Below are 22,737 nucleotides of genomic sequence, written 5' to 3' on the forward strand. Positions count from 1 at the left end.
TAAGACAAAACGTCAATAGAAACGGACAGTATGCAACCAATTCAGTAGTGAAGTACCAACTACAATTTTTCTATTCCTAAACACAATTTATAGATATTTTTCAATCTGGTATGACATGTTATTGGACAATACAAATACAAATGTTAAGGCAGTTTAAATTCTTTGGAGTAAAAATTATATCGAGTCTTTCAACTTACTTTATTTTTACTGGCCTCTTTCGTAGACATTCTTGTGGCTTGTCACGCACTTCTCTCGAACGAGGAGTGCGTGACGAGCCAAAAGAATATGTCGGCATTACTTAATTGCCATAGTCTACGTAGAAGGCTATATTTTTACTATTCAAGCCATATTTTGCGAGCTTTTGTTAAATATTCATTTCATAGTTTCCGTAATTTTAAGACCGGTAAACGAGTGGTTATTAAAATCTGATTTATTAAACCAGCGCTTTATTTCTTACAAACCGCTTGCGCCCGCTGGCCACTTTTAGCAGCCTTCACCTTTGAAGAAAAATATTATTATAAAACTATTATTGGCCAAGATGGTTCTGTTCGACTTAAGTGATTTTATACCTTAGTAAATTATATATTTTAACATAGCTCTTTTAAATTTTCTACTTTCTTGCCTTCATTTCATCTTGGACAAAACTAAACGCATCTGCTTTGCCAGACTTCCCAACAAAACTGAAATCCGTTTTTTGACTCGGCTGTTTCGGAAGTCTCAAGGGAATCGTAGAAGCACCACTTAAAACAGAAGGTTGGACTATTGGATGAGAATTGTTTGGAAAATTCAAGGAATACTGGTTTCCCATTGGTGGACCACTACTCGGTAATGTGACATGTGATTGTGTAGTTCTATTACGTGACAAACCGTCCAAATCATCGAAGGGATGTGAACCGTCTGCAATATTCACTAATCTTGGGTTTACAGTATTTACATCTGAAGAGTTAACTGGAGGTACGGCATTTCCTTGAGGAGAAATGAAACTATTTTCGTAACTTATTAGTTGTGGACCTGTTTCATTGTTTGTCGTTGTTTCTGAAAGAGCGTTTCGTTGCAGCTACTGTAGTTGAAGTGACGCAGGGTTGCGTGACAGGTTGTCCAAGAGAGCTCCCACTGTCGTTACACAAAGGATCAAACAGATCTGTCACGCAATCCTTGACAGGTTCTTGAATTTTTCTGTCGGTAGTAGGTCCTGCAGTTTCTTCAGTCAAAGAAAACAAATCATCTAACTCTGATTTCGAACTTTGGAAGGCTTGTCTTGAATTATTGTCATTTTTAGGCGTGTGATTTCCACTAGAAAGATCAAGTCCTTGGAAAACATCAAAAACTTCTGTTGAAGGTCTTTTCTCCGGAACAGTTGTATGGGAACCAAACGCTTGGGATCTTGAAGTAGCCTCTGTCTTCTGCAAATGAAAATAAAACGCCAACGTAGCAGACAAACTCAAACGAAATCCGTAATACATTTTTTGGAAAAGTGAACCTAGTGGCTGTAAGAAGGGTGGGTGGTTGTACACAAGTGAATGGAAGGTGCGAAGGATCTTTATGTGATTTTGGTATTGGGGGAGGGAGGTCAATTTTGTTCTGGAAGATTTTTGTGATAAAATATATTTGTATCTTTTATGAAGATTAATATTAGGCTATTTTGGGTGGTTTAGAAAAGTTGACGTATTGTCGTTATTATTTGGAGGGGGATAATATATATCCTTTGACTATTAACTTGCGGCTCCACTTATGCACCTCTCCTTTTATTTTCCTTGAGTATCCCCCCACCCCCCCCACCCCCTAGACCAGATGATCAACCTAAGGTGAACACTTCTTCGATTTTTATTTTTATTTTTGGAGAAGACCAGGAACTCGGACGTAACGGTGCACAAGTAAAAGAGTATACTATTGAAATTTGCTGGTTTTGTTTCAGTCAAGTGCAAATAAAGAACCTGTGGAAATACTGTTGGTCTTACCGCGTGTAAACTCATTCCAGAAAATAGAGTTGGAGTGTCATCTACTGCAAACTGTTGTGTGAAAGCATTTCCAGTATCATCCTCCTGCAAATGGTATATGCAACATAGAAAAGTGAGTTGATTTTTAGCCTACCACAGAAAAGAAAGAAACTTTGCAAAACTTGGCGTTGTTTTGCTAGTTCATGTAACTGTTGTTGTAAAATGAGTTACTGTTTTAGTTGTTGACTGAACTATGGTCATTAGAGCTATTTAACTCCTCTCGACCATGAGATGTATTTAAATTAAGTAAAGTTCTTTCGCGTAAGAATAGGGGTTTGCTCCTCGGAATTGAAATTCATAGATTTCCTTGAAAGAAGCACTAATAGTTCACTGATACACAAACAAACAAACAAATAAATAAAAAATGCTCCCTACATTTTCTACATTTAAAAGATCCTCACTGTTTACTTCTCTTGTCACGTGAACATCTGAAAGAAAAAGAAAACGTCTTTAACCTTAAATCTGTCACAAAAGTTTCCTTAACTCAACCGCATAAATCTCCAAGAGTTCTTGATTGAATAGAACTCTAACGTTGTCTGAAATGGTTCTAACGTTGGTGTGTGTATACGAAACTGGGTGTGTACCTACTTAAATAAACGGCGAATCCAGGTCGCCCTTGTTAAAAGTTTTGATAACACTATCCTCTGGATGAATCACTATCCAGTCGATAAGTACAGTGTTGACAAAACAAACTACGCTATCCACTGGATAGTGATTTACCTTTGAATAACCGGGCCCAGATGTACTTTAAAGGAAGAAATGTGAAGAAGGGCTACAGGGAAGAAGGGGGGGGGGGATGAAAGTGGGCCTGTTCTTGCTCTATTAAGGAAGGAAAGAGACAGAACATTTTTGCCCCATGGGCATTATATTTTTCGATACCTCCCAAATAAAACCCAAGAGTGCAGCCATTCTAATAAAAGCTACTGGGTAGTAATTTGTTGTAGTGCTGTTCGTTTTTCTGTTTTTCCCAAATGAAACGTTATAAACAGTTTGTCAAATTTCCACTCGTAATTAATGGGGAGCCTTGTCAACAATGCCCATGTGAATAATAACAAAAATTGTGATAAGCCCACCTTTTTGGACCTTCTCTTTTTCCATTTTTGCATTAATTAATAAGATGATCTGAAAAACAAAATAACCAACATGTACCAAGGTACGTATTTCAACTGATCAGAGCGGTCTAGCTAAGTATCCACAAAAACTCGAAGCGTAGGAAAACATGCGCAAACGAGTCATGATTGGTTTGGTTTTACTTCTGATTGGATAAGAACGTGGCACAATTTTTTTTAAACCAATCACTATACGTAGTAATGCAAAACCAAAGCAAATGCAAACTACTCTTGACACTCAAGTAAAAACTGCTTTATTGCCTTGAAAGGAACTTGTTATTACTTCCCATACAAAAGTGGACAATGAGTGGTATCAAAGTTATAAATACTAAAGTCGATCAGACTCACCTTTTTAGCTTTAGATAACACATTACCACTTTCTGTTTTTGTAATCTCTTGAAGATTTGAACAATAACGAGACATTCTAGTGGCCACACAAGGAATATCACTTTTTAAGAGATGCTCTAGAACATGTAGAGATTTCTAGAAAAAATAAAATTACTGTTTTAAGAATATGAAAAGTTAGAAATGAGTATATCATAAAGACATACATGTAGGATAACAACTATGTTCAAAACAAAAAATAAGCAACTCAGTTAAAAAACAGACAACATTGAAACTCCTTTCTTAATCCCTTGGCATGAAAATAAGTAAATAGGCCTTATTCACGATAGCTGCCATGTTCGTTTTCAACTTATAATGCAAATTGAGCATACGATTTCTGAGGGGTCAAACAGTTAAAATCGGCAAATTTCAACGTAAAAATCCAATTAGGCAAATTCCAACAATTTCGACTACCTTATTGTTACTTATTTTCCAGAAACTTAACTTTGCAATTTTTTTACAATTTGGATTTAAAACATAAAAAAAAGAAAACGTTAAAAATAAATTTAAGCGGGTCTTTAATTTCACATTTGTTTTTAGATCGCGAAAATAAGTAACAATAACTTAGGTAAACTAACCCAGGCAACTAAATTCTGGAAGTGGCAGCCAAAACAAAAGATCCTACAAGCTTTGACCTATCAACAGCTGACAAGAACAAACAACATTGCTATGTGATCATGGTGGATTTTCACTGACGCGTAAATTTTTACGTGCGTGAAAAAAATTAGAGACAATGTATGAAAAGCCTGCGTAAACGTGTACGCAAGCCGTTCATACATTGTCTCTAATTTTTTTACGCACATAAAAAATTACGCGTCAGTGGAAATCCACCATCAGGTAACTTCTGCTAATTTCTAAAAACGTGCATTTATCTTTATTTATGCTTCACCCCATGCAAATACTTCTATCATATGTATATTTACCTACCAACTGAACTTCAGTAACTGGTTCCAAGAGTCTGTTGTTCAGTGCTTCCAACACTTTTTTAACATTCAAGGTAGAGCATCTTTTGAGAAAAAAAAAAACATCCACATGAATACCTTGTCTAAAATATTAACCAACATAGGCCTGCAATGCATACAGAGAGCTTGTTAATTTTGTTGGTTGTGAATGAGCCATGCCTTATAGGGGCGTTGTTAATATGGCCACCTCATTGCTACAAGTATGTTTATGTGACCCTAACTTAAGCACAGTCAATCATTCTGTTAACAGTATTTAAGAACCATTTCAGAAAGATCAACCAGTGTTCCACTGTATATTATGGTCTGATTGTTAAAGTGTGTGTAGAATTCTGGAATGAGACATCTGAGTTTTGTCGTGGTCAGGGAAGGGCCATTGTGCCTGTGTTCATGGCCAAGGTACCTTACAGTCACAGTGTGATACACTGTGCTTCTCTCTATCCAGGAGTACAAATGGGTGTGAAAAACTATTTGTAAAGCAATTTGACAAAATGCTGCAAAAACCTGCAATGGACTAGCATCCCATCCAGGATGGAATAGAAATATGCCTGGAAATACTCCCACTGAGAGAACATCCAACAACAAACTTTGATTTCCACAGTAAAAACTGCCAGCAGTGGCTTAAGAGATTGGTATTGATAAGCCATTAGGCTGAGAACTCTGATGTGAAGTAATAATTTTTTTTTATAACTACGAATAAAAATTATTTTTTACCTTTTTGTGAACTGCTTCAAAGCTTCTTTTGAGGGAACAGCACGTATTCCACCTTCAGATGTGATGTTCTCAACAAGATGCCCTTCTACAGACAATGTCTTATCTGATTCATGTGATTCTTGCTCCTCTGTTGCCCTTAAAAGACAATGAAAACTCAGTATAATAATTATTTTTTTTGGCTGGCTTACTTTTCTTTAGAGACAAACAAACGAAGACTTACAGCAAGGCGCCCAAAAGTGTGACCACTTTTAATTTATTCACATTCTTTCGTGCAGATTTAATCCAATCAGAAGTCAACTGCAAGCTATCCACGGCTTTTGATTGGATTAAATCTGCACGAAAGAATGTGAATAAATTAATAAGGGGTCACACTTTTGGGCGCCTTGCTGTAATACCCTGAATTACAAAATACAATAAATTGCACAATAATTTATTCAATTTTTAGTCTGGTTAGTGCAGACGTACTAGTGGAAATGCAGACTGCAGACTGGTGGTAAAAAGCAGAATAGGGGTAAAATAAGTTCTAATTGGGTATCTAAAACAGTCATATTTACAAGATGTCTCTTAAGCTATGCTACAATTCATTTATATGCTTCCTCACATGTCAAAACCACTTTTTGTAACAAATACCGGTAGGTAACAGAGGTATATCTTACTGAGGAGAGTCTTCATCATCCAGAAATGTTTTAAAACCTGTGTAAAAAAATTACATGTAAAACAATTTGGTCTTCCTTTTTTAGAAAACAAAGAATACCGGTAATACTCTTCACAATATAGGAATTTAATCTCTACACCCCCCCAGGAAGGTCACTGAAAATTTTAAAAGGTGGGGGGAGGGGCACCAAGAACACACTTAGAATACTTCACTTATAGGCCTGTTGAAGCCACATGGCGCTTTATGCACCAGGAACACAACACAACAAAATAAACATGGCCAGCATGGGAGACTTCGAAAGGGAAACAAAAGATAAAGCTAAACTAGAATTTTCTAGAGGCGTGGCGATCCAAATGATCTTTCTCTAAGAGGGGTATCGATTTTTGCTGGAATTATTTATTGTTATGCTAAAACAAATCTAAGGAGAGTAATTTCTTAATAAATTATTGCTGCCTGAGAATTGATGTGCATGCAGATACCTGAATTAGGATTTGATAGCTCTGCATAGTTAACAAATGTAACGCTTGATCCACCAGTTGTGGGCATACTCTCTTTCTCATTTTTCGACGTCAAACGATTTGCTGCATCTGGTAAACGTTCTGCGAGGTTTTTCACTGAGTCAAGCCAAGTTTTATTCTCTAGAAAAGAGTGCAAGAAAAGAAATTGTTGAAAGTGTATGTTCAAATAATGCAACTCAACATACCGTAGAATTCCGGTTATAAGCCCTGGGCTTATACAACTTCGTAAGGGTTTTTTAGTTGGCTTATAAGCGGAGGGACTTATATCCGGGAGGGCTTATAAGCGAAATGAAATAAAAGTTTCAAAACGAGCCCGGGAGTGTTGATCGAAACACGTTTTTAAGTTAAAAACGCACAAAAAAGCGACATTTAGCCCTGTTCAGTACAGTCATCCGGAAGAGGGGGGCTTATATCCAGGGGGGCTTATAATCGGATGTATTTTTTTGTTTCCAGGTTGACGGGCCTATAACTGGGGGGGCTTATAAGCGGGGGAGCTTATAACCGGAATTTTACGGTATGTTATAAACGGCATGCAATGCATGCAGAATCCATGATGATTCCCAAGGGGGTCTTAAATAACTCTCTTATATAATATAATTTGTCTCTTTTGTTTATATTTTTGTATACGCCCTCTCTAACTTCCCGGGAGTATTTTGCTTTGTGTCCTTCGCGGCGATTTCTTGTTGTGTTAAAATTGATCTCTGTTCACCTCTCATTTATTTCTGTAGTTAGTTCCCATCCATGTCTCTAGTTCCCAGTGCTCCTCGGTTGAGGGAACTGTAAAAGATCCAAAGGAATTTCATCCCCCGGCATTAAGCGATAGTCATTGCTTAAAAATGAGATGCATGATTCAGGAAACTATGAACACTATGTAGCAAGTAATACATACTTGCTGACTGTGAAGGTGAATTTCCGAAACCTTCCATCTTCTTTCCTGTTGGTCCCATCATTGCTACAAAATTGGGAGAATAAATTTAATAATAATAATAATTATTACTTATAATCAAGAATGTGATGATCAAGTTTCCTAGTACTAGATTAAGCAAGGTTAGAGAACAGGAATCCTTATTACATGACTAGTGGAAGATTCAAGGAAGAAAACATTAGAAAACATTGGGTTTGTAACTAACACATCATTGGGAGTACATGTAGAGGTCCTAATGATGTGACAAACGCCAAAAACATCCCTGTACATCTTGAATATAGAATTTTGTAAAAGTTTCATCATCCTCCAAATTAATTGCAGTACCCCCCTCGCTCCCAATCTGAACAGGACTGGTTTTGAGAGTTATGTGTAACTAGAATAAAATTATGTTTTTAGAGACAGCCAACCATTATTTAAACTCTTCTCCTAGACATTGCTATCAATATTAAGCATCTCCCACAAGAATTTCCCCATGTACAAACTGTGATTTGAAATAAGCAGTGGCAGATCTAGGGAAGGGGTCCGGGTGGCCTGGGACCCACCTTATTTTCAGGCTGAAACCAAGGCCTGTAGGGCTGAGAAAAAATATTTTCGAGAGTGGGCCCCCTCTTATTCTTGTAGTCTGGATGATCGGGCCCCCCACTTACCTGAAGGTCTGGATTCGCCACTGATCCCAGGGGGGGTACTCCGGGATCCAAGTGACGGGGATGTGCGAAGAATTTTTTTGGGGTCGAAATTTTTCGATTCCGGGATTTTTTTGGGTAGGAGAATTTGGCAGGTATTTTTTTGGGTGACTTGATTTAAATAGGGGATTTTTTTGGGTATTAAAATCAAACTAAAGTGCCTTGGCGCGGCCTTGGCAATTTAGGGGTAATTTGACTAGCGATTTTTTTGGGCGTTTTTTTTGGTCCAGGGATTTTTTTGGGTAATGTCGGGAGACTTAGGGATTTTTTTGGGTCCTGAGTTTTGCCTCCATTCGATCATCCCCATCACTTTGATCCCGGAGTACCCCCCCTGGGCCACTGATAAGCACCCTTCTAAAAATCCCCTGACTCACTTACCCCGCATGGTTGTGTTTCCACTGCTCTCAACATTGAAGAGAAGTTCAATCAATTCCTGTATAAAAAGATCACAGTCAGCTTCTGTTGTTTATCAAAATTTACAATAATGCTCCTGTTATTGAATTTGACAAGTTCAGTTTCTAGAGTTTAAGAAGAAAAGGACAAAAAGGAAAAATTTAAGGGTTCACTCTGTAATAAACCTTATTAACTAGGAAGGAAGTGATAGGAGTACTCAAAAAAGTAGAGAAAAACGCTTGCAGCTTCTTATGCTCTTGATTGCTTGTGTACTCTCTATAACAACAACGCGACAAAGCATGCATAAAGGTTTTAAAAAAGTACTCTGAGCATTTTATTATAATATTCTCTACATATTCAAGAATAAGACTTAGTAACTCACTGATGCAGCAGCTCTCACACGCTGATTGAGGGCATCACCTCTTAAATAATCCATTTGGCCAGTAAAACCTGCACAGTAATAAAATGTATAGCCATTACCATTAAAATAAATATATACCAAACAAAAATTGCACTGAATACACTGAAACCTCTTGAATTACTAAATCAAAGTGTATTTGGATTTACAGAATGCATTTTTGTACATAGATAGAGTCTCTCAAACAATCACAAGCTATGACTCAAATTTTAGACCCTGTAGAGAAGGCCTGGATCGGCGCTATAGAAATATATTTATTATTATTATTATAATAGTCTGACCTCTCTTAAGTGAACCCCACTCGTAAATGTGCAGCCATATAGGTTTGACATTTCCAAATTTCATGTGGTCACTAAAGTTATGGAAGGTTTGACATGTACATATATTATTACATTGATTTAATTTTGTCAAAATAGAAATTTGTGTAAAGTGCCTTCAGTTAGTCCCTCTACTCAATATTTCATTATTGGACCATTACCCTGCTTTTCCGTTAAGTGCAAAAAAATTACTTTAACCATATTGTATAGATGAAACCTTATTGCCTGTCAGTCCCTCCTTTAAACATGTAAGAGCCATTTATCAACAGGGCTACATGCAAACTGTATGCCAATGACATTCAAGTTCTACTTACTCTCAGCTTCTCTAAGAATGTCTGCTTTGTGTCGAAGTGCACTTCTGAACTCAGAATGGCCATTGCTTCCTGTATAGCACAGGATTTTAAGGACCTACGGATAGAGTAAAATACCAAACCATAGAGCTTTAAATTAATTTATAGGAAGGCTTTTTCATGTTTATAAATTTACATTAATAAATTCTACTTCAAGGCACATTCAGCACATTCAGGACCACAATAAGCTATTCTATAACAAAAAAAAACATTCCAAAAAATACTTGGCTTTTCCTGAAAGGGAAGAATTGCTCGCGGTCTAACAGAAATTTATTTAGCGCTTTAAACCTTTAGGGTGCCTGGACAAACAGGGTTTGGCTGAAATGATAATAATTACCTTGTATTTGATATTTGGAGATTGTTTTTTCAGTCTTCCAACTAAAAAATCCAAAAGAGAATTGCAGCTGCTAATTGATTCATAAGTTATACCTGACATGTATGTCAAGAAAAAATTAACAACACATTACTTTATCTTTATTGGGCACACATTTTTTTTGGGGGGGGGGAGGGTGAGGGGAAGGATTGTAGAACTTGTCAAGAAGACAAGCACTGCTCTACCTGGTACTCTCAAAATACGAAAAAAAATACTTCAGGGTCTAAATCAAATCATTACAATAAACACGTCACACCCCTATTGTGTAAGGTGTCACTTCGTTCCACGTCAGGTTGTTTCACAAAATAGTCAGGTCATTTCACACTATGTAGTCAGATCTTGTCAGAAAGAAATCTTTAGTTAGAAATAGTTCGAAAAAAATGTCAACCGAGTGAGAATGCTCCACTTTGCCTCGTTATTTTCCGTGTAGGGAATTTGTGCGCAGGTTTCGTTGTGTGAAGCATGTTTATGTTCGTGTTCAGTGAATTAGGTTTGACCCATCTGCATCCGCAACTGAATGCTTCTAACTTCATCGATCAAAACAGAAAAACGATAAAAAATAAGACGTTTTTCTCAAGTAAGGAAACAATTACGCTGGAACACTTTCAAACTTAGGCATGATGAGGCTGTTCTAATAGAGACATACTCATGGAATCTTCCAACGCATTTCAAGCCGCACCGTTTCAAGCTGATAAACATTACAAAAAAGAAAAAATGACGAGAAGGGAGTTCTTCTTTACATTTTCATCGAGCAAAAAGATTTTCTTATCATTTTCGTCATTTTTAAAGTAAAATGATCTTATAATTCTTTGAAACATTCTAATGTGGAACGAAGTGACCTTGGAACAAAGTGACCGTAAACCTTGTGTAACATCAATTGCCAACAGGTTATGCTTACATGTAGTTATGGAAGTTGACAGTATGTCACTTAGAGATTTATTTACATGGCGAGAAGCTAATCCAAGTACTTTCACTTGTAAACAGAAAGCAGAATAGAAGACAATAGATGTGGGTTGATCCTTCTTTTAGTTGTTCCAAGTACTACTAAGAATGATCCTACCACCAGGTAAACAGCTAGCAGGCCCTTACCACTGCAACGGATTATACAGCGTTATGTTACTTCCGGCTGTCCCCCAAAATATTCGCTTTATGCAGGCTAAAACTGGGTTACATTTAATAACACAGTACATTCAAAACAGAAATTTTCAGTTTAGGGAAAAGGATACTGTTGATTTCTTGGTACAAGTAGCCGGATGTTGGATTATCATCATCTGACGTCGCTTTCATTAGCATCGGAATCTAGAAATATTGTAAACAGTTTTGAAATTCTGAAAAGTATAAGCCTACCTTTGCAGGCTAAAATAAGGAAGACACCTTCATTGAACGGCAGTTATGTCAATTAATAAATGGAAAACAGCTTGCATTCTATTTTACGGATAGTGGTACCTTTTTCGCGAACGAAAACGTCTCTGAAACTTTCTCTATGGCGTTTGCTGCCATCTGGCCCGCCATCTTGAATAACAAAATTCTGCTACTGCGAGCTGACCAGTATGCGGTTTTCTTCTATGCAGAAAATACGTCGTGTAGCACAACACAGACTCGTAAGCGAGGCGGAAAGCAGAGGAATAAACAAAGAACTGCTCAAAATTCTTCACTGTCTGTTGCAGAAGATCTAGAGCAAATCAAATTTATGGTTAGAATTCCGCGATTTTACGGAATTTATGGACTAGTCAGTCTTCTTTTCATCATTCTAACAGCCCTTTCTATTAAAGGTAAGCGATGTTGTTTGCATTTCTCAAATGAGAAGCTGATTACGTAACTGAACATAAAATGATTTGGGTTTGGGATGGCGAGAGGTTATAACAGTTTGACAACTCATGAAGGAAAGCTAAGCTCATTTAATTCTTTAAAAATACTCAGATGCCACCAGTGATCGCCCTCTTTTTATTTAAATGAACACCTTCATTGAGATAACACCTTATATAAACATATCCAGAAATAAGAAATGGTACACAGCTGATTAAATTTCTAATCTAGCAACTCTAACTGGTCAACCGACAGGTACATGTGTACTGTGCAGAGAAGAAACAACCACAACTAACTGTATACTACGAAAGCCGAGGAGGGACATCACATTTCAGACTTCAAACTTCAGGCTTCGGACTTCGGACTTCGGACTTCGGACTTCAGACTTCCGCCTTTAGAATTCAGAGACTTCTGCCGACCTCCGAGTTGTTGAGTTGTTAGATCAGGCAGATCCACTATTTAAAGTCAGATTCGCTATCTATAAAGTCAGATCCGGTTGTTAGTAATCGGCGTAACGGCGGAACGCGGAACGGCGGAACGGCAGAACGAGAATCGGCATAACGAGATTTTTTTAAAATAACTTAATTAATTTATTGCTATAAACAAAATAACATTAATTAATTCTCACTTACCTGGAACCATTTTTTTTTCTTTATTTCACACACAATAGGCCGCAATATCGTTGATGGCTTATACATGATCTCTGGACTGTCACACGAGACAAAGGGTTATAAGAGTTATGCAAATAGAGAAAAAGAAATTCCTGGTTTAAATGGATCTTTTGGACAATTTGGCACTTTCTTGCTAAAACTGGACTTAACTTTTATTAGCTGATTTACGCGCTCTTTCTGATACCACATGAAAAGCAACGGTTCTTGTATGATCGCCGAAGTTAAGATCTGTTTGGCGGGATTAGTACTTGGATGGGTGACCAACTGAAAATACCCCTTGTTGTGGGCTTTTCATTTTCTTTCTTTCTTTTTCTTACGAAATCAGTAACTTTTCAGGCCCTTCTATTTTTTCCAACGGCTTCATTGACTTGCTTCGGCTTTGTACGTTTCATTGTCTCGATCGAGGCGAGAAAGTCCGAAGGACAGTCGCGCTACTGAGCTTCTCCTTGAAATCCTCACTCGAAATAAAATCGAAATCCTGGCTCTAGATCGATCTAGAAGGATTAAGAAGATATGCATGCCCTTTATTTTGTGAAATATATTTACTGTTTGTTTGTTTGTTTGTCCAGTTTTACGTAATTAAGTCCAGAGGTCATGTATTAGCCGTAAACGATATTGCGGCCTATTGTGTGTGAAATAAAGAAAAAAAATGGTTCCAGGTACCACTGTCTGCAGGTCTGCAAGGTGGGAATTTATTAATTTAATTTTGTTCATAATTAATTAAGTTATTAAAATAAATCCCGTTACCCCGATTCTCATTCTGCCGTTACACCGATTACTAACAACCGGATCCGACTTCATAGATAGCGAATCTGACTTTAAATAGTGGATCTGCCTGATCTAACAACTCAATAACTCGGAGGTCAGCAGAAATTAAGCAAATGCGGAAGTCTGAAGTCTGAAGTCCGATGTCTGAAGTCTGAAGTCTGAAGTCTGAAGTTTGAAGTTTGAAGTCTGAAATCTGATGTCCCTCCTCGGCTTTCGTAGTATACATTTTTATAAATTCTTTACTTGTTTCTCTTAATTTGTACATATAAAACGTCGATTTTTAGAAGTTTTTTATTTAAGATTTTTGTGATTTTTCCTGGTTTTAGTGTCCTCAATGAAGGGGAAAAAGAAATGAAGGGCAATGTTGTAACAAGAATAAATATTTCTGAGCTTTAGACTTTATAAACCTTGTGTTTATAAATTGTTGCTCTTTTTATTTCAGTTGTCATGGCAACTGTCATGGATGCTGGTCTTGCATCATCAGCGTCGACGACATGTGAAGCAGATTGGATGGGCTTGAAAGTCAGCCTGTTTGCCTTCGATTTTGATGGTACCTGCACTCAGAAGGACACAACAAGCCTCCTATACAGAGCAACAGAAAAGTACCGCTCTTCCACTCAAGCTGAAATGAAAACCATTGACGAGCATTGGAATGAGTTGGGAAAGAAGTATTGGACTGGTCATCAAGAGGTTGTTGCTAAGTCACTCTCTGTTCACGCTGATCCTAATTTGTCTACATTTGATGAGAAAGGCTTGAGGTCATTCCTACAAGAGGTGTACAACTATGACATGTCAATGACAAAGGAAGTTGAAGCCAGTGAAATTCTTAAAGGGATTTCTAAAGAAGCTGTTAAAGAAATTGCAAAGGAAGTTAAGCTTAGTCCTGGGTGTCTGAATGTTCTCAATCACATCAACCTACCACTGCACTTGATATCAGTTAATTGGTGTCAAGACCTGATCCACGCAAACATTGGTCACCTCAGACATTTGAATATCTTTGCGAATAGTCTTCCACTTGAAGGTGAATTATCGTCGGGTAATTTAGGCAAGAAAGTCAAAAGTGCCTCTGACAAAGAAATTATTTTCCAGGACTTGCTTCACAACAAATCTGTGGACAGTTCTGAGGGTCTTTCAGTTTTTGTTGGTGATTCAATAGGTGACATCCTGGCATTGTTAAAATCAGATGTTGGAATTGTGATTGGGAAAAGTCAAACATTGAGAAAAGTGGCAAAATCATTTGGAATCAAGCTTCTACCCTTGGAGGAATTACAAAAGATAACTAGAAATGGTTGCCAAGAACAAACAACTCCAAAACAGAAAGAAGTGCTGTTTGAGGCACCTTCATGGAATGAAATTGGGTTTACTTTGTTTGGAACAAGTTACACTCCTAATAAATTCTAGAACTGAATAATCAGAACTCTACTGTGTCTATAATTTTCAAATTGAAATGTTAATTTATAGATAAAATATTCTTGTTTTCGGCCTTGGCAAGTACAGCAAAAGTTGCAGTACATAAGAAGCCAGTTAATATTGACATTTAAAGGGTTTGTCACTGATTTTGCTCATTGTTTTTAGGGCATTTTGGCTAGTTCTTAAACCTATTATCTCAAAAACAATGAACAAAATCAGTGACAGACCCATGTAAACTCCTGCATCAACATTTGATTTATTTTAGGATAACTTTGAATCCAAAAATGTTCTTTTAACAAAAGAAACAAGCATTAGGTTGAAAACTAGAAACCTGTTTCAAAAAATTGGATACAAATATCTGCCATTTAAACCCATGGGTTGTGCATTTCCAGTCTGCTGTCAATTGGATTGAATTGAATGGATTGAATGATGTCATATGGTAGCCCCATAATTTACCTCATTCAATTTGTATAAGGGGCAACAATGTGTTTGTTGTGAAATCCAAAATGGACTGGCATACAGGAAATTCAAAATCCAAAGCAGCTGGTACTGTTTATACAAATTTATATTTTCAATATATAGAAGTAGCAGTTAATAATACATTATTAATAACTGCAACTTGTCCTATTGACAGAGGTTTCCTTTTATTTAAGGCAGTAAGTTATTCAGGTTTTGAATGGGGTCAGTATATATTATTGGTGTTTGATCAAGTTTGGGAAAGGTGAAAAGTTTAATATTTTAATTATGGCTTGTGCAAAAAGAGTGGTAGCTGGGATTGAATTTGTGATTTGCATACTCATAATCATCATCATCACATTGATAATAATTTGATTAGGGAATGTTTAATTTACCAATTGTGAAGTTGGTCGAATCGATAATGTATGGTATTTCCAGCCAGTTACAAAAGAGGCGATACAAAATAAACTTGTCTTTTTATTTACTGTTTTGTGGTTATTGTATAACTTGCAACATATTTTGTACATAACATGAAAATATGAATCATTTATATTACAATTTCAGATAAAGAAATCAAGTGAAAATGACTTTTGCTGACCATTTTATCACTTGCATTTTTTATCCATAGTGGGCATGATTTATCTCATATTATATGCACATTATCACATCAGTATCAGACTTAAGACGTAAAACTGACTTGGTGTAGATCCCTAGTAGTCCCCTTCGCAGCTGTTTTTTGGGCTTATCATGCAATGCTCTCTCCCCCACAGAACATTGAGTGACAAGCCCAAACAACTGCAAAGGAGACCAGATCACTAGCTGTGCCAGGAAAATTGTGCCTGTGCCCTTAGTCACAAATCATGTATCTCCAGATCAGAGCCCAAACACAAAAACAACAACTAGTTGGATGCAGGGCTAAAACTGTAGCAGGGTTAAAACTGAGGCAAGATTAATACTGTTATTCCAGTTAAAAGCAAAGGGCTGCTACAACTTCATAAGGGGTTTTGGGCAGGCTTTTATCTTGGGGAACTCATAAAAAATTGTTTGGAAGGAAGCTGACAAGAAACAGCATTAAGATATAGAGCGTCTTCACTCACGTGACCAGCGGCCATATTGGTTTACTAAGACAAAAGATTATTTTTGCATACAAATAGAGTTCAATTCCTGGAGGAATGGCTTAGAACACCCATATGGCTGCCATTCCAGTTTTTGGAACACCAATATGGCTGCTGTGATGTCATAAGAAAACTCTCTATACTGTAAGAATTCCACTGTGATGAATAAAAATAATTGCTTTGATCTACAATCTACTTACAAACTTATTCATTGCCTATTTCTATTTGAAGTTCAATGTTCTGTAAGGAGGTTAGGTACTGTAAGTTAATATGAAAAAGTTGGATGGGAAAGGCTCACATCCATGGGGGCTTTCAACCAAAATAACTTTAGCTAGCAGAAAGATGGGCCTATAACCTGGAGGGCTTATAAGTGGCATTTTATAGTATATCTTTTCTTCCCATGTGTCACAGTAGTTGTATTTCGTTTTAAGCATCCCTTCAGCCTTTTACTGGAGAAGATTTTTCCTTAGTTTTCTTATTGCCTTTCCCTCTAGTATTTCTGCGTCCTTCTGGGCATATCTTGCAGTTCAGACATGTCGCACAATGTGGTCCTACAGGAAGACATGTCTGTTGACCGAATCCAACGAACAACAAATTCAGTTCATCCCACTCCTCCCTGAGGAAGCAAACAGAAAGAAAGGATTTCTTATGTGATTACTATCTAGTTTCATTTAGCATACAGTTAAAGATGATTTCCAGTCCGGACTGCGCAGACTCAGGGTTTGTTTTCATTTTTGTTTTGAATTCATTGAAACGTTACACTTCGGCGATAGCGTACATGAAGTTTTTTAGTTCGCCATTACGGATCGTTTCGTTCAAGAATTCACGATGAGCTAAAACGTCCGTTTGAAATACCGTCGAGCTTCTTTTACTCGTTATTATTGTTTTGCAAGGATATCTGGCGTTAATAATGAAGAAAAAGGTAAGTTTTGTCCCGGAATTTTTATTTTTGCTAGTAAACATTCTTCTGTTTGTGAGACTCACAAACATTGCAGGCGGAGATTGCGCAGTACGGACTGGAAATCATCTTTAATAATGTGAGGCAAAAACTAGGGGTACTTAAAAAAAATTGTGAAGAAATTATTCAACATGACACGAGCGTGGGACAAAGAAAAAAAAAAATCTGAGTCCCATACTCGTGTCATGTTGAATAATTTCTTCACTATTTATCACTGAGCTTGAAAAATTTACCATCTTCATTATTTACTTCAAAAAAATTATTAATGACCACCACATGCAGGGGTAGTGAATGGTCCTTCAAAAAATGTGCCGCAAAATTTTAGCAAAATTTCTAGGGGCCTTGTCACCTTGAATTTTTCTTTGACGTCTTCTCAGAGTCTCGATTTCTTTTGCAATGCTAAAAAGGTCTCGGGCTTGCAGAAAAGATATCACTTTCATTTCACAAAGTCTTGCATTTACCATTTGACACCCATACATGCAAATGCCTAGTCAAATTTTTCTTATCCTAACAAAGGTGACTAGTCAATAAAAAATGTTAATAAGACTGCTGCTCTTTCAATCAAAGCATCTTTATTTAGCTCTTTTCCTTACAGTGCGACTTCTCGAACCGGGGCACCCTGAACAAAATTAACCAATCACAGTGTTAATTAAAAACAAAGGATGGGGGGGAAATTAAGGATCGAAGCTAACCAATCCAAAACAAGGCAAGTTTCCTGAGAGGTCTGCATCTGTTTGTAACGTTGTTGACACTTCAAATTATGTAGGTAATCTTTTGTTTACGTTCTAGAATGTTATTGGTCCGTTGCAAAAAAATGTTTCTATCCTTTGTTTTCAATTAACACCGTGATTGGTTAATTTTGTTCAGGGTGCCCCGGTTCAAGTAGTCGCACTGTAAGTCTTCACCAACAAAACAGAAAGTGTTGAATGGAAAAATTGAAAAGTTACATTGTTTTATAAGATGATTATTACCTTGGTAGCCAACTCTCCACAGCAATTCTTGTTTCTTCAGGTACTTTGGTGGGTTTCTTGACCCAACCCAGTCTGTTGCATATTCTATGGACATGAGTATCGACACCTATTCCAGTGACCTGTCCCCAAGCTACATTCATTGTAATGTGTGCCATTTTGGGGCCAACTCCTGGGAGCTTAACGAGCTCTTCTACTGTTGGTGGAATGTCGCCATTATACTTCTCAGCACAAATTTTAGTTGCATCTTTTATGTAATCGGCCTTTTTCTGCAATATTTCAGATAAGATGACAAATAAATCATTTTGTGTTTTTCAAATTGATTTAAGTCTGTTTCAGTCACAGAGGGCATTGGAGAAACCTGATGGCAAATAAGTGTCTGTACTTATAACTTGTAGCACAAGGTGACAAATTGCTCCCCCTGGATGGACACTAAAACCAAAGTGAATGCAAGTCATCACAAGTGCATGCAAGTACATGTAAGTCCTATAGCCAAACAAAGTCGTAAGTAGATGCAAGTTTTCAACTTGTGTGTACTTGCAGCTCGGTTTGGTCAGGCCTTAAGATCATTTACACCTCCTAATGGGTAAAAAGACTTTTATGTAAAGTAAACAGATTTGGCTGTACAAGGGCGACAGGAAGATAATACAGGTTACTAGTACACAATGGTGAAACTCAGATAAACAAACTATACAAGCTATTCTTTTTTGGGGTATGAGCAGACAGTGGTTTTCTTTGGAATAGTTTTTTTTCCCTATGAAATGTGACTTACCTTCCAGAAACCAACAGGGTAGATCAGCTCTCCAATTTTGCTTGTTGATGTTTTAAGAATCTTCTCTATTGTTAAACCATAAGCTTTTAACTTTTCCATCGCTGCAAAAGTGACTTGGTCTTTTGTTTGACTTGATAACATGAGAGAGATGAGTACCTGATAGCGAACAGTCTGCAAAAAAAGAGACAAATGACCTTTTTAAACACCTTTCTCAGCAGTGGTACCAGCAGAGAGCAAGTCTCAGTAATAGGGACATTATCTGTTATGCAGTGTACTACATTATTTTTTTGTAAAGTGTGCCAGTTATGGTTGGAATAGCTCACATTTTTCAACTAGGTGTGAGAAATTGTTCCGTAAGCGGGAGTTGGCGTGAGATCTTAGTTTTCAACTTGCAGGCATGAGACTCACGCCTAAGGCGTGAAAGTTAGCAGGTATATATACCAACCCCAGCTACATTAGGTAACTGCCAACCCATAGGGCAAGGTTTTATTACCGGTAATAGTTGTTTTGCCTGAAACATAATACGGATGTTTGAATTTTGTGAAATAACTGAGAACCATGCAGCACACCCCAACTAAACATTCTGAGAAGTACCTCCCCCTCCCCAGATTTTACACCACAGATGCACCAGTTTCAAATCAATAATTGAATTTGGAAATCGAATATCCATCAATAAAACCTCAACTGCACAGTAATTTACGAACTTCACACAACACTCCCCCCCCCCCCGTCACTCCCATCCCCCCCCCCTCCATCTACCCAAGCATGCATCACCTCAGGAGACTGGCTGATATCAGCTGTCTTTTCACATCCCTGTGAATCAACTGGCGCATCTCGAGATTTTCTCATTTCACGAATGTTGGCCAACTGCTCCCTCCAGTTAGCAGGTTCCCATCCTGAAGTTTGTGCCTGTGTCGCGGAAACTTCCTTTTTACGCTTTTTAGCCGCAACATCTTGATTTTCGATTTTGTCGTCGCTCGTGGATTCCTCTTGATATTCGATCTTGATGTGCCTTCTTGGTTGTTTTTGCCTGGTCGAAAGAGCTGAAATCGCTTCTCTCGCCGCCGAACGAGTTTGTCTTCCACTTGAGGTAAAATACGGGGAAGTGCTCATCCTGTAAATGGATGAAAACAAACTGATCATGGGTTCCAAAGTCTCTGACGGTGCTTCTCTCTGTCCGCCATCTTTGTTGTTGTTAGCTCCGGTCTGATGATTTTTGGCGGGAACCACCCAGCCTCGACCGCGCATCACGGAGAGATTTCCTGAGATCGAGGGCGCTTTCCATTCGACATTCGACCAAAAAATCCGGTAATTTTCGGAACAAGGACGAAAGGTACAGAAATTTCCTGGGAAAGTTTCCAGAAAATCCGGAAAGTGTTGACTTTCCGAAATGTGAACCATTCAACCGAAAATCCCGGAAATTCCAGAAGCAAAATCAAATGGAACTGAAAGTTCCCGGAAATTGTTTTCGAAAATTTGGGTCTACCTTGCGAGGTTGTCCTCTTTTCCGGAAATTTTGGAAAAAGCTACCATTTTACACTCAGCATAAGTTCCTTCGGCCGAAAATTTAGCGATTTGTGCAGCTGAAAGCAGCTATATATGTTAAGGAAGCATTCTTGAAACTCCAAATAAAAATTTAGGTGAACTCGGTTGTTTTTCGTTGTTGTTTTGTAGGCGGCAGCAAAGAAATGTACAAATATTTATAACGCGCGTGCAGGCTACGCCATTGTTTTGCTCATTTAACCTTTTGGGTTGGCGACGTTTTCGTTGCTTGTAGTGTGCCGTTTGAAAAGACCCTGTATTTGTAGCCACGATGTCATTCATGGTGTTTATTTCAGTGCTCGGAATGCTTTTTATTTTCCAAAATATCGAGCTATATGTGCAGGAAACCGGCAACAGTGCATTATTTTAATGCACCGTAGAAATTTCCATATTAGACGCACAACCCCCCCCCCCCCCCTTTTTGGCAGCAAGAAAAATTTGGGCAAAGCCAGTTTTAAAAGAAGTTTTTATTTTTTTTTTCGAAGAAATAGATATTTTCTATTTTAACCTGAACTCGGCGTGGTAAAGCCAGTTAAATTCACACAAGACAGTGGTTGCCTAGCACGTGATGAATTTCTGTTTATAAGGGAAGGGGATCACATGTTGATATACATATTTTTGTAATTTTTTTATTGGGGCACTGTACTGCAAATATCTGTCACAGTGAAACACTTGATAAAAAAGCTTCAACGGCGATATTCTGGAAGCCGAGCAGAAAATTGTTTACGCGAAAGTTTTTGTCGTGTGCGCGGATTAGGCTACGTGACTGTTTCAGGAATGCTGGAGACAATGCACGAGAGTGTTCTATTTGATATGTTTCCAGAGTTTCCTAATGTGGTACATATCCCTACACTGATACCTGCTCAGTATCGTGTTCTGCAGAGTGATCATTCAGTGCGTTGCGCAGATTGAAAACTTACCTCCGCAGCACCTGGTGGGAAACGTGTCAGAAACATCGCACTTATTAACATTGAAAGGGCGTGTGCCAACTCTGTAGTCAACAATGACATGGATGACAATCATGACATGGACCGCATCATTGATATCTTCGGCCATGGAAATGGCAGAGAGACAGCTATTTCTTTTAACGTGTTTTATGACCTCATATCATGGATTTATATGTAAGAATATTTTCACTTCAGATGTAGGCATATGTTAGTGCATCGTATAACCCTCGTTTCTTTTTATAGGTAACTGTTGCAACTTGCGAGAATTTTTTTGGCAAATGGTTAACTGCCTCCCCCCCCCCCCCCTCCCCCCCCTCCACTGGCCAAAAATTTTCCGTACGCCTATGACAAAAGAGGTTATGATTTATTACTAGCTTATATAATCATTTAACTTGGTGCGCTGTTCTAGCTGAGAACTAGAGGAATCGATGTTCAAAATGTAACGAATTAAAGCTTGACAAAATAGTACGTTTTTCCTTCCGCTTATAAGCCCTCCCGATTAAGCCCCTCCGCTTATAAGCCCAGACAAAAACCCTTACGAAGTTGTATAATAATTTGGCTAATAATTTATAAGAGTCCTACGCGACAATCAATCTGGACAGTTATTCCCTCGATGCCAAAAAATACGCAAAAGGGAAAAAAACATAAAAACCAAAGCATATAAGCTTCAGGATTCTTCAAAAAGAGGCGAGAAAAAAAGATCTTCAAACTAGACAAGCAGAAGTCAAAAGGAAAGGAAGCAGCAGTCAACAGACTGTGAATTTAAGAAGTAGAGCTAAGAAGTGTGTAGCTTCTTGCTATTGTCATTTTCTAGGAAAGTTAAAACGATTGCATCGATGACGTTGTTCAAAACCTATAAAACAGTTTTTAATGATTTATTGCTAAACAAACAGAAAGCGATGCTCTGAACCTCTGTTCTGCACGAATAGAATTTCATCAGAGAGATTTGGCATGCCGAGAATGACGATATATGCACGGTCTATGCATCATGATTTCAGAAAACAGTATCTATTGTGTGCAGGTTTGGACTCTCCCTCTCCCAAATCGAAAATTAAAGTTTTGCAACCTCGTCCCACCTTGTAGCCCGCGAAATACCAAGGGAAAAGCCCGGGAAGGAGGTTGAAAGTTTTGCTCCTGATACTTTTGAGTGCCTCCCAGGGGGGTCCATATTCTCTTCTTCCCAACAAAAGTTTTTCCCTGTCTCCGTGTTCCCAAAAAGTATTTCTTCCGTTTTGGTGTTCTTGTTCCCTAAAATATGCTTTTGTCCCGTGTTCACAAGTTTTAATTTCCGCTTGTTCCCATGTTCCCGAACAGTAATGGCTTTGTTCCTCCCTTGTTCCCTGAAACCCCTGGGAACCTCACTTATTTAACACTATATTAGGAACAAAATGAGTTTAAAGTAAACAAAAGAAAGATCTAGAAAGCACCCAAATTATATTTTGTTTCTTTCATTATGAAAACAGCGGCAGCTGGAAGTTTCTTTTCAAATTGATCCTTCAAACTTATTTTCAGGGCTACATGTTTATTGG

At 37.9% G+C, this 22,737-nt stretch overlaps 3 protein-coding genes across 3 annotated transcripts; 1 reads left to right on the forward strand and 2 right to left on the reverse strand.

Moving 5' to 3' along the window:
* Positions 1–415: 415 nt before the first annotated feature.
* LOC144631334 (AP-4 complex accessory subunit Tepsin-like) lies at positions 416–11,315 on the reverse strand. Its single transcript, XM_078489744.1, is given in 17 exon segments — positions 416–1,042; positions 1,044–1,403; positions 1,959–2,042; positions 2,373–2,425; positions 3,071–3,119; positions 3,455–3,589; positions 4,418–4,496; positions 5,164–5,298; positions 5,820–5,856; positions 6,298–6,456; positions 7,226–7,288; positions 8,323–8,377; positions 8,720–8,787; positions 9,387–9,480; positions 9,760–9,851; positions 11,022–11,094; positions 11,242–11,315. Coding segments are annotated over 17 exon segments (2,034 nt in total). The 5' UTR covers positions 11,308–11,315; the 3' UTR covers positions 416–610.
* Positions 11,316–11,407: 92 nt separating this feature from the next.
* Positions 11,408–15,386, forward strand: LOC144631280 (uncharacterized). The gene is made up of 2 exons (XM_078489671.1): positions 11,408–11,567; positions 13,483–15,386. Exons 1-2 carry the CDS (start codon positions 11,486–11,488, stop codon positions 14,439–14,441), a joined length of 1,041 nt encoding a protein of 346 aa, XP_078345797.1. The 5' UTR covers positions 11,408–11,485; the 3' UTR covers positions 14,442–15,386.
* LOC144631281 (endonuclease III-like protein 1) lies at positions 15,366–19,918 on the reverse strand. The gene is made up of 4 exons (XM_078489672.1): positions 19,494–19,918; positions 18,720–18,890; positions 17,951–18,216; positions 15,366–16,637 (listed from the first exon to the last, which is right to left on the reverse strand). Exons 1-4 carry the CDS (start codon positions 19,860–19,862, stop codon positions 16,460–16,462), a joined length of 984 nt encoding a protein of 327 aa, XP_078345798.1. The 5' UTR covers positions 19,863–19,918; the 3' UTR covers positions 15,366–16,459.
* Positions 19,919–22,737: the final 2,819 nt, after the last annotated feature.

The sequence above is a fragment of the Oculina patagonica genome, chromosome 12, assembly GCF_052425735.1.
Source record: "Oculina patagonica isolate OP01 chromosome 12, crgOcupat, whole genome shotgun sequence".
NCBI classification, from domain to species: Eukaryota; Metazoa; Cnidaria; class Anthozoa; order Scleractinia; family Oculinidae; genus Oculina; species Oculina patagonica.

What these genes read in the sequence shown, in the direction of transcription:
- LOC144631280 (XM_078489671.1), top strand. Translation starts at nt 11,486, where the DNA reads ATGGTTAGAATTCCGCGATTTTACGGAATTTATGGACTAGTCAGTCTT. An exon ending in AACAGCCCTTTCTATTAAAG is followed by an intron (nt 11,568 to 13,482) that starts GTAAGCGATGTT and finishes TTTTTATTTCAG; the next exon opens with TTGTCATGGCAACTGTCATG.
- LOC144631281 (XM_078489672.1), bottom strand. Translation starts at nt 19,862, where the DNA reads ATGATCAGTTTGTTTTCATCCATTTACAGGATGAGCACTTCCCCGTAT. An exon ending in ATATCAGCCAGTCTCCTGAG is followed by an intron (nt 18,891 to 19,493) that starts GTGATGCATGCT and finishes CTTTTTTTGCAG; the next exon opens with ACTGTTCGCTATCAGGTACT. An exon ending in ACCCTGTTGGTTTCTGGAAG is followed by an intron (nt 18,217 to 18,719) that starts GTAAGTCACATT and finishes GAAATATTGCAG; the next exon opens with AAAAAGGCCGATTACATAAA.